The sequence below is a fragment of the Zingiber officinale genome, chromosome 10A, assembly GCF_018446385.1.
Source record: "Zingiber officinale cultivar Zhangliang chromosome 10A, Zo_v1.1, whole genome shotgun sequence".
NCBI lineage: Eukaryota > Viridiplantae > Streptophyta > Magnoliopsida > Zingiberales > Zingiberaceae > Zingiber > Zingiber officinale.
Window position 1 is genome coordinate 21,860,292 of NC_056004.1, and position 11,258 is coordinate 21,871,549.

The 11,258-nt window shown below is 39.2% G+C and overlaps 1 protein-coding gene across 1 annotated transcript; it reads left to right on the forward strand.

The window, feature by feature from the left end:
• Window positions 1–10,229: 10,229 nt before the first annotated feature.
• On the forward strand, window positions 10,230–10,634 carry LOC122026505 (lysine-rich arabinogalactan protein 19-like). The gene has a single exon (XM_042585246.1). It carries the CDS (start codon window positions 10,230–10,232, stop codon window positions 10,632–10,634), a length of 405 nt encoding a protein of 134 aa, XP_042441180.1.
• Window positions 10,635–11,258: the final 624 nt, after the last annotated feature.

The window sequence follows — 11,258 nt, forward strand, 5'->3', positions numbered from 1 at the left end:
TTCGACCGTTCGACTAATTTGCTCGGCGAGCAGGGTAGCTTCTGTCTCTTCAAGCTTTTTGGCCAAAGCACGGGCTTCCTTGTTTTTAATATCGCTTCCTTGTTTTTAATATCTAAGTCGTTGATAGCCCTATGTTTTCTGGTGTTAGCTGAGTTGATGAGCTACTTGTAGTTTTGGGCGGGCCTACTTCATTAGCCTTTCGAGTTGGACGACCTGGTCATGATTTTTATCTTTCTCCAAGCTTAATGCCTGTTCGAACCTGAGTAATTGCTCAGACTGGATCTCCAGTTCTTTCTTCAGTTGGGATACTTCTTAAGAGAGCCAATCAGATTGATCATGGGAAGTGCCCGCTCTGCCGATTGAATCTTGCAACTTCTTGTGCTCAGACTGGATCTCCAACTCTTTCTTCAGTTGGGATACTTCTTAGGAGAGCCAATCGGATTGATCATGAAAAGTGCCCGCTCTGCCGACTGAATCTTGCAACTTCTTGTGCTCATGGCTAAACTGAGCCAATTTCTAGCTAAGTGTCAAGCCGTCTACCCAGAATTGTTGCAAGTAAAAGGGGGGGGGGGGGGTTAAAGGAAGTAAGGAAAGCAAAAAGTAGTAAAAAGCTTACCCCGATAACCCCTTGGCTAAAGAGGTCAACAAGCTGGCCAGGGGAACTAGCGGCCACTCGGGCACGTGCATCCGCCTAAATTTGGGCCAAGGGTCCCTGAATCCTTATTCTGTGCTCTAGGGCCAAGGATTTGATAGTATGTGTGGACAACAAGTCTTGGGTAGGTAACCTAAGGACTACCCAGATTTTCTTTTGTTTGCTCAACTAGCTGGGCTCTGTAGTGGATTTGGACTTACTTTTGGACTTGGAGAGAGGGGGGAGAGTACCGTTAATATTGGTCGCGCTGATTCAGTTGGCGGCGGTATCAAATAGGATATAGGTTGAGTAAGGAGGGGGTCGGCCGACAACTTGGACAACGAGGGAGTTCGGTCAAAGTAAATAGGGGAGACCCGACCGACTGCTATTTCGGGAATCGTGGATGTGGAACTTTCTCCCTGCTCGGATGGAGGTTGCACGGTCGATGCGGTAGCACATGCTTGTGGAACGGAGGTTGCCAATCGGATAGGAGTCTTCACGCGACGCCTTTTGTGACGTTGGCGATGGATCAGTGGTTCAGCCGAAGTCGTGAACTTTGAAGGAACTACGATGGACATCAAGGAAGGGCTCTTAGGGGGGTAACTCCTCAGTATTAGCGCCTGCATCACTCCCCGCTACTTGACTCGCTCCTTCTTCGCCGGTCAACCCTTCTGATGGTCTGACCGATAGGAGCCCGTGGCTCTCCAGCTCTACAGCTCCGTGTACTTCAAGCTCTTCATCAGTTAATTTGGTGGGCTCACTCAGCAAAGCTTTTCACATTACTCTAGCTGCAAAAAAAAAAAAAAGGAAATCAGTTAGACCAAAAAACAATAGACGGAGTAATTTCTCACCAAAAGGGCCAGGCAGTCGAGTGCAGACGGGACTCAGCCCAAATATATACAATACGCCCTCAATCAACAACTTATGAATGTGATATTTCAAGTCGGACAGCGGATTCGAGGTAGACCGACTCCCATTGATATTTACCCAACTCGGGAGCATGGGGCAACTCCATTTGCTAGCCGATCAAGAAGATCACCGGATCGGGAAGTCAGAGGTAAAAATATTGAGATTTTCAGTCTTTGTTAGAAGAGGACATTTTTTCAAAGTATACAATGCCCACTCGGGCTTGGAAAAGAAAAACACTCAGCTCAGATTTTTTCGGATAATAGAAGTAATTAAAAACGCGGGGGTGTAGAGGAATTATATACAAAGGAAACAACACTACAACCCCGCACAATAGCCTGAAAGAGTTAGATGCTTACTATTGTAAGGGGATGTGAAAGTAGATGCAAACTTCAGAAAAAAGGGATGTAGAGGAAAACAGAGACCGATATAGAGTTGATCTTTGAAAAATGTAAGGAAGTCGGTTGAAGGCGCGTGGGGGTGATCGTAAGGAAAAGGAACAACAATCTAATAATTAGGAGGGATGCAATAAGTAAGTTTTATTTGATCTACTTCATCCCCATTGAAGGAGAAGGAAGTGGAAGTGTACCAAAGTCTAGGGATGGAAGGAGGAGTAGGTGAAGAAATCATCGATAGAGAGTATCGAAGATCAAAAAAAAGGAAGAAAAGTGAAACTTATTGAACACTAATTGCCGGCGACAACCAGAAGATGAAGAAGAAGAAGACGAAGATGAGGAGGGAAGGTGTTACAGTGCATCGAAGAATGAAGACTTTAAAAACGCTAGTGATAGTTATTGGCAATCGTTCGATCCAGAGATTAAAAAGGGGAGATTTAATCTGGACCGTTGTATTTGAAAAGGTAGCTATCATATTAAATCACAACAGTCGTCAGTCACATCAGATATTCTCCTTTGCAAGCGCGCGACACGTGTCAGCATAATATAGGTCGTATTAATGAGGGATGGGAGACAATAAGCAACCTTATGATGCAAAGCTGTGCTCGATGTGCTTTACATTAATGGCAAGTGTAGACTCCAAGAAGTAGCAATGACGTCAACCCTAACTAAGCGACACCAACATGAGTTCAGGTCTGTTCGGGAGGAGGAGTTGGAGAATGGTGACAACTAAGCGGTCCTTCCACATATGTCGATCGACAACACTTAGAGGACTCTCCTATGAATACGGGGGATCTCATAGGTAAGGAAGCTAAGTATAATATCTGTTATGGCTGATCAGCGATACAACACATAGACGCCCGATCAGAGGATAAGAGGCTCAGACAACATTAGAGTCCAATCAGTCGGACTTGTAGCCTCCTTCGATTAGACTTGAAGGGGAGACTTGTGATATGATGTTTAAGGTGGGTCCCTTTGAGAGGGGGCAAACTCTAGAAAACCGGTTGATGTGGAAGTCATAGTCAAGGGATGCTTGACATCATTCAGAACATGAGAATGGCCGATCGGATCGATCGGGCATCTGGTTTGATCGGGCTTGGGTTTCCAGCTTTATGTGCAAGTAGATGGTTAGGCCAGGGGCTTATCCGATTGGACCGTCCAGCTAACCATGCCTTGAAGACGGATCTCCTAAACAATGCCAACGTTGAAACCCAATATCAGTTGCCCTAGTCAAGTGCTCTAGCCGATCGAGCATATAGTTCAATCGGACACGCTAGTAGCTTGATTGCTTACGAGTCAAATAAGGAAGCCAAATAAGAGCCAAATCGCCCACTGTGTTCATAAATATCGGTCAGGTACCATTTTTTAAGAAGGGTCGGTCGAATTGTATCGATGATGTGATTGGTGGGTCAAAGTAGTCTATGGTGGGCCCCGTACCCTAACAAACTATTATACTTTTTTTGGCCTTTGTACCAGACATGAGATATTCTACAGGCAAATCACACTTTAGAAGCTTCTAGCTAATCAAATTACAAGGATTTGTGGGCTCATTTTAGGAAAGGTGTCAGGGTCATTTTATGGCTTGCCCTTTTTTGGAAATGCTTTGTAATTCATGCATACATAACAGTGACATTATAAAAGGGGGTCTTCATCCACCAGCGAAGGTAGGCGATGTTACATATTTCTACACACTCACTGCTATAGTTTTTCACTATTCTTCTACAAAAATCGATCACTTGAGCGTCGGAGGGTCAACGCCGGGGACCCCTTCCCTAGCCCGACACTAATGTTTTTTGTGACACGCAGGACGACAAGAAGTCTCCATCCAGTCAACATCCAAGCGGAGTGCCCAGCCACTCATCCTCTCACCTTTCGGACAGGATCAATTGCAAACAACCTATTCTTTGGACTGCGTGGATCATGAATTGCTTGAGCAAGTGTAGACCATTTTGGGTATATACCATTAGCTAAATAGTAATCCATGTTGTACTCTTTTCCTTGAATGACATAATAAGCAAGGGGAGCAATACCTTGAGCAAGGTTAGAAAAAAGATGAGAAGACTCCAATACATTAATGTCATTGTTAGATTCAGGTAAACCGAAATATGCATATCATATCCAAGGATCATAATCAGCTACAACTTCTAGAATAATTGTTGGCTTTCCACTGCGATCAGAATATTGCCCAGCCTATGCTGTTGGGCAATTTTTCCACCTCCAATGCATGCAATCTAGACTACCAACATACCAAGAAAATCACGCTACTCACCAATATGAAGAAGCCTGGAAACATCATTAGCATTGGGTGATCGCAGGTACTGTCCTGCAAATACGTTAGCAACAACACGACAAAATCTTTTCACACTTTCTATGACAGTTGATTCTCCCATTTTGATGTACTCATTAGTAGCGTCTGCCGATACACCATATGCCAATATTTGAAATGCAACTGTCATTTTTTGCAAACCTGACAAGACAAGTTTTCCAACTTTGTCTCTTTTCTGCACAAAATAATATCATGATTACTAACCATATTAAAAATACGTATAAATAAATTTCTTCCCATTCAGAATCTTCTTCGAAACATTGCAGCATTATATGTAGGATTTTCGGCAAAGTAATCATTGAATAGATTACGATTAGCTGCTTCTCTATTACGATGGATCACTATGTGAATAGGAATAGATCCTCGATGTTTGCCTTTGTTGCTTTCTTCACTCAGATAATTCAAAATGACTTTATTGTTTTGACAAATCACTTGAGTGATAAGCCTTTTACATCAAATATTTCATCATCTTCATATCTTGAGGATGATAAATTTAACGTACCTTCAATATTATGATTCATTTTTTGAGATTGAGAATGTAATTAATTGTTTTCAATTGTGGTATGTATTTATAATGTATAATGTATACACCATTATTATTATTATTGCAGGTGATCGGACATCACAATGCACACACCATTATTATTATTTCAGGAGATGAGACATCACAATACATACACAACATTATTACTTTTACGGGCGACGGGACATCACAATGCACACACCATTATTATTATTTCAGAAAATAGGACATCAAAATGCATACACAACATAATTATTTTTGTAGGCAACGAGACATCACAATGTATACAACATGATTACTATTTCAGGAGATGGAACATGACAATGCACACATAACACTATTATTTTTGCAGGCGAGGGACATTACAATACATACACCATTATTTTTGCAGGCGACGGGACATCACAATGCATACATCATTATTATTATTTCAGGAGATGGGACATCACAATGCACACACAATATTATTATGTTTGCAGGCGATGGGACATCACAATGCACAAACAAATCTTATACAATGCACATATTTTTTCCTATATAATGACATACTAGACATGACCATTACACATTAATTCAATAATTTCCCATAAACTTTACTCTTGAAAAAAATGAGTTCGAATTCTCATTCATCATCTTACTCAGTTGAAGAAGATAAACACTTATGCCATGTTTATCTTCATATTTATCAAAATCTAATTATAGGAATCAACCAAAAGAAGGATTAATTTTGGACAAGAGTTGAGATAGAAGTATAATCTAGATCCAAATTTTAAAAATTCAAAGCGAACAAGAAGATCATTACAAAAGAGAATGAATACTATCATTGTTGTTGTTTCCAAATTGAAGGGTTGCATATGACAAATTGAAGAATTGAATTCAAGTGGAACATTCTTCAAGGTATTGAGAAATTCAACTGTGACAACGTCAAAACTGCATCTACAAGAGTGCAACGACAACTGCTTAAGCTGATTATTCTCAATCATATAATTTCGAGAAAGACTTTTATTCACCTTCATCTCCACGTGTCTCTTCGTTTAATCTTAACATCAGTGATTCGGATAGTGGTGATACTTCAATTATTATTCTCAATCATTATTTCTTTTGTAGACTATACCAATTTTGTAATAAATATCTAATTTAGTTATTAATTTTTTTCATAATTATATTATTTTTTTACAAATAAATCGTGCTCGAATGTTATTAGTACGAGACCCTAATTACTCAAAGGACTTCAAATTTGGACATGTGTGAAATATTCTTCAAGTTATTGAGAAATTCAACTAACATCAAAACTGCATCTACAAGAGTGCAACGACAACAGCTTAAGCTGATTATTCTCAATCATATAATTTCGAGAAAGACTTTTATTCACCTTCATCTCCACGTGTCTCTTAGTTTAATCTTAACATCAGTGATTCAGATAGTTGTGATACTTCAACTAAACGACCTATTGGGGTGAAGAAAGCAAAATTGAAGAGAAAGAATGAACAACAACTCACAAAAATGGTTTAATAGAATAACGAACTTGTTGCGGCATTGGATCGTAGTACCAATGTTGCTATATTCAAGGAATAGAATAAAATTTTATTCAAAGATTTGAATACCATCACTGATCCAATAATGCGTGAATTTTTTCACGGTGAACAAGTCCAAATTATGCAAAAGAGGACTGAAAACTAAAAATCTCAATCAATTCCACATCAAGGAGAAGGATCTAAATTTAATTCATCTCAAGAAGAAAGACAAGGATCTCAAGATCCTTTGAATGACTCCAGTCAATTTCATGATTATTTCAGTGGTTTAGGAAGTGATTTTCCAGAATATTAAATATTGATTTGTTTAGTATTGTAATATTATTATAGTTATTTTAAATGTATGTTTACTTTAGTTTTTGTTGCATCTTTAAATTGTATGCTGAACTATATGTTATGTATTTTATATTTATGAATTTTAAATTTTTAAATGTTTAATCATGTATTTGTTATGAAATTACTAATATAATTTGTTATTTTATTACTTCTAAGTTAAATTTTAAATCATTTAAAAATAAAATAATGTACCAAAATCCATACATAATTAAATAAAAAAAATATGTAACTTAAAAACACTAATTTTAAATTTAAAATATTTATAATATTAAGTAATATAACAAATATTTTAAATATTACTTATTTAAGTTAATAACTAATATAAATTTATAATATATACAATTTACATAATAAATTAAATAAAATAAAATAATATTAATTTATAATATTTAGACTCTTTTAAATATAAATTTAATATTATAATATATTATATTAAAGAAAGTAGTTTTATAAAAAATAAAGAAAAAAAAATCAGCACTTGCACCCCTGGTGTTGTACTGTTCACTTGCACCAAAATGGTGCAAGTTTAAGTGATACGATTGGAGTACATTTGGTGTCCCTTTTACAACAAAATGGTGTGAAAGGAATACGGTTGGAGTTGCTCTTATGGTTGGAGATGTTCTAAGAATCTAGTTGGTAATTTCCACATACTAGGATACTTTGCAATAAATAGTAGATTAACAAGAGAATTTCCTAGATATTTAATTTTACTTCTAAATGTAGGACTGTAAATAAGTCGAGTGGAGTTGAGATTTGGGGTGTTCAAATTGATTTGATAAGGTAACTGAGCCAAACCGAGCTGAGCTTAAAATGAACCAAGCTTTTAAAATGATTGTTCAAACTTGACTTGAATTATTTTTTATGAGCTTGGGGTTGTTTGAAACTTGGCTTGAACTTGGTTCGTTTAAATATTATTGAGCTCTCAATTCAAACTTGGCTTGAACTTGGTTCGAGCTTGATTCATTTAGATGTTATCGAACTCTTAATTCAAACTGTTGATTGTTTAGTTGTTTGATTAGTTTGAACTTGATAATTCAAACTTATTTGTTTATTTTATTTAGCATATTGAAAAAAAAATTATTTAATGAATATAATTCGTGAACGTTGTTTACGAACATTGTTCATGAATATTATTGTTCACGAACATGAACGAGTTGGATATATATTTGTTCATGTCTATGTAGCACGGACACCCCTCAAAAAAAATTTTTGGGTGTGTCGGACACGGACACGACATGCAAATACGCGTGTCGGACACGGCAAAAATCGTGTCGTTGACTTTTTCCAAGTTTGACTAGCCAGACACAGCTAGGACACGGATGAGACACGTTTCCGGACACGTTTGGGCACAATTGTAACAAAATTAAAAATTTCGAGGGTAAAAATAAAAAATAATAAAATTATGAGGACTACTTATTAAAATGACAAAAAAACTCTAAATTACTCTCCCCACTCCCGATTCATTTTCTCCATCGCGACAAATTGTTTCACGCCGCGAGACGCGACCATCTCCCCTGCGCCTTCGCCGCGTCGCCTGTTGCTGCTCGAAGAAGTCCGCCACAACTCCACTGCTCGCAGAACCCAGCAGCAGTTCGTCGCTGCTCGCAGAAGCCCAGCGGCCAGCGTCGCCTCTCTGCTCAACAGAAGCCAGCGTCGCCGCCGCTGCTTGCAAAAGCCAGGCGTCGCGCCGTCGCCTGCTCAACAGCAGCCCTCGCAGAAGCCAGCAGCAGCCCGGCGCTGCTCACCGTCTCCCGCCGCTGCTCGCAACAGCCCACTGTCTCCCGTCGCTGCCCTCTTTCTGCCCAGCGCCCTCTTTCTGGTAAAGTGGTAAGTTTAGTTTTTTGTTTTTTCTTTTGAGATCACGAATTTGTTTTTGCTTTTGGTACGATTTCTGGTAAGTTTAACAATAGGCTCCCCAGTCCCCTGCGTTGCTTCTTATTTCTTAATTGTTATTTTCAGTTTACTTGCCATAGAAAGTTTTCAAAATGAGAGTGCACATGAGGATGTTGATGATTAATTGTAATGGATATTATGGTTGATCTAATATGAACATAGTTTTCTATTATAGGATTTTAAATTTTTAATACGATATATATATATATATATATATATATAATATTTTTTATTTTTTAATAATCGTTGTATCCTAGCCGTATCGTGTCCTATATTTTTAAAATTTTTCGTATCCCCGTATCCGTGTCGTATCCAATACGATACCTGTATCCGTATCCGTGCAACACTGGTTCATGTTTATTTGTTTAGTTTAATAAGTTATTCAAAATTATTTATTTAATTAATTTTATGTATATTAAACTAATATAAATATAATTTTATTAAAAGAATAATAAATTTATTCACGAATGTTTTGTTTATCTAAAGTTCTATCTAAATGAATAGCAAAAATCAAATAAAAAACTAATCTGTCACAATAAATCTACAGAAAAAGCCATTATTTTGTCTACAGTAGCTATCAGTTGACAGAGACAGAGACAGAGACAGCTCGACTAATAGCACAAGTCATAGTGACATGAAAAAATGTGCGCATGGTTAAAATGGCATATGGGAGCAAATACTTGGAGCCAGATCCACTTCAAGTTCATGTTTCTAATCTGTAAGGCAACTCTAGAGCAAGGTAAAATAAAGCCTACATGATATAATATTGCGATCATCGAGTTATTTTCGTCATAACTATTTGAAATCTTACCTCCCACTGAGATATGGCAATCCAACACAGTACTGGAAAAAAAATAGAACATAAAAGAACACTAAACACTTCATTCAAATGCCAAAACAACGTTTTTTGCAAAGCTCTGAAACTCCATGAATGTGCCATTCTTACCGTAACCAAACTACTGCTAAAAACAACATCGAGATTTTGCCATAATCATTCAATCAAACCTTTTTTTTTTTTAACTTGTATCAAATATTACCTGCTGTGGGATTGCACGAACAGTCGTCTCTCTTTCTCCAACTCTCCGTCCGATCTGCCATTCTCCGTCCCTTGTCGTCGCCCACACAGTTCTAGTCCGTCTTTGGTAAATCAATTGTTTTTAGCCTTTTATTCATTTATTCCTTTCTGGAAGCTTCGAAACGGCTAGTTGGACTTCCTCACGCGTCTCCGTCCTCTGCAACGTTCACATTCTGTGTAAGATCGGCCGTCCGATTTCGATCGGAATCGGGACGGTCGATTCTGCCACCGTGGACGCGGAAAATGACGGTTTCGCGTTCGGCCAGCTCCGTCCTGCCCGACAAACGCGGAAACTCGAAATTAACGGGAGAAGAAACGGAGGAAAAGTTGACCGGATCTACTACAACCGTTGGTACTTCATCAGATGGCCACAATTCATCGAACGGTGTCTCGTTAACGGCTCCAACGCGTCGCCCTCAGCCCTCTGCTTCCGAGAACTTTAAAGATGGAATAAATAATATTAAATAGAGTTTCTCTGTCTTTAAATACCGCTCGCGCTGCTGCTTCTTCCCCGCAGTCCAAACCCTAACGCTTGTTCCCGATCACGATCACGGTCGCTTGCTTTCTCGAGCCATCTCTCGCATTCCTCCCCTCGATCGCTTTCCGGTGGAAATGGCATCTCGCTTAGCGTTGCTCGCGTTCGCCTTGGCGTCGCTCGCCGTCTCCGCCTCTGCCCAGGGCCCGGCCGCCTCCCCCTCCAAGTCACCCTCTGTGGCCCCGGTGAAGCCTCCTGCTCCCTCGCCTCTCCTTCCGCCGCCCACAGTTGCTCCAGTGAGGCCCCCGGCAGCAGCGCCCCTTTCCGCGCCGCCTGCACCTGTCCCCGCCGCCAAGTCGCCCTCTTTGTCCCCTCCCGCCCCGCCGACCTCAGATATTCCTGCGCCAGCGCCTAGGTCGTCGATCTCCGGCGTCCCTGCTTCTGCTCCCACCGCCCCGCCTCCGGCTGGTAATGGCGCTGCTGATCTTTCCTTCAGTTGGATCGGCGCCTTCGCCGTTGCTGCTGTCGCGTTCGCGATGTAGGCGCTTAGGGATCATTTCTCTTTTTGTTTGTTAGGTTGACGTTTCATATTTACATTTGTTCTCCGTTTTCTATCAACATGAGTTAGTGGATTCTTTTATCTATTTACTTGATTTTTCTACCATGATCCATGAATCTTCGATTGGAGTTGGGATTTTGGATCTTTTATGACTATAAATAAAGTTTTTGTTAAATAAAAAAATATTGATCTGTATTAGAATTTACACACAACATTTTAATGAAATCTGGAAGAATCTCTACTGAATTAAACTCATTCTAAATTTTTTTTTAATAATAATTTTTATTTCTTTTAGCTATTTTTTCCAGCTCCTGTTCACTTTTTGATCAGCGTCTATAGTATGCCAGAAATAAAAGGGAAAAAACATTCAATTTGGAAAATGGCAGCTAAATTTAAACACTCTTTGTTGCAATTATTCGAGCAACCACGTAACGTATTTGAGGAAATGCTTGCCTGGGCCTGATCGCATCTTTAAACACGGAATCTGAGACGGACTTATTCGACCATAATTGGGAATCAAACCCTAAATACTTGAGTCTGTGTTGCACACCATAACACCGGAAAACAATATTCTCCAACGGCACTTGAGAAAGTTGCTTAGCAGTCG

Excerpts from the sequence above, each read along its gene's own strand:
- LOC122026505 (XM_042585246.1), top strand. The coding sequence starts at position 10,230 with ATGGCATCTCGCTTAGCGTTGCTCGCGTTCGCCTTGGCGTCGCTCGCC.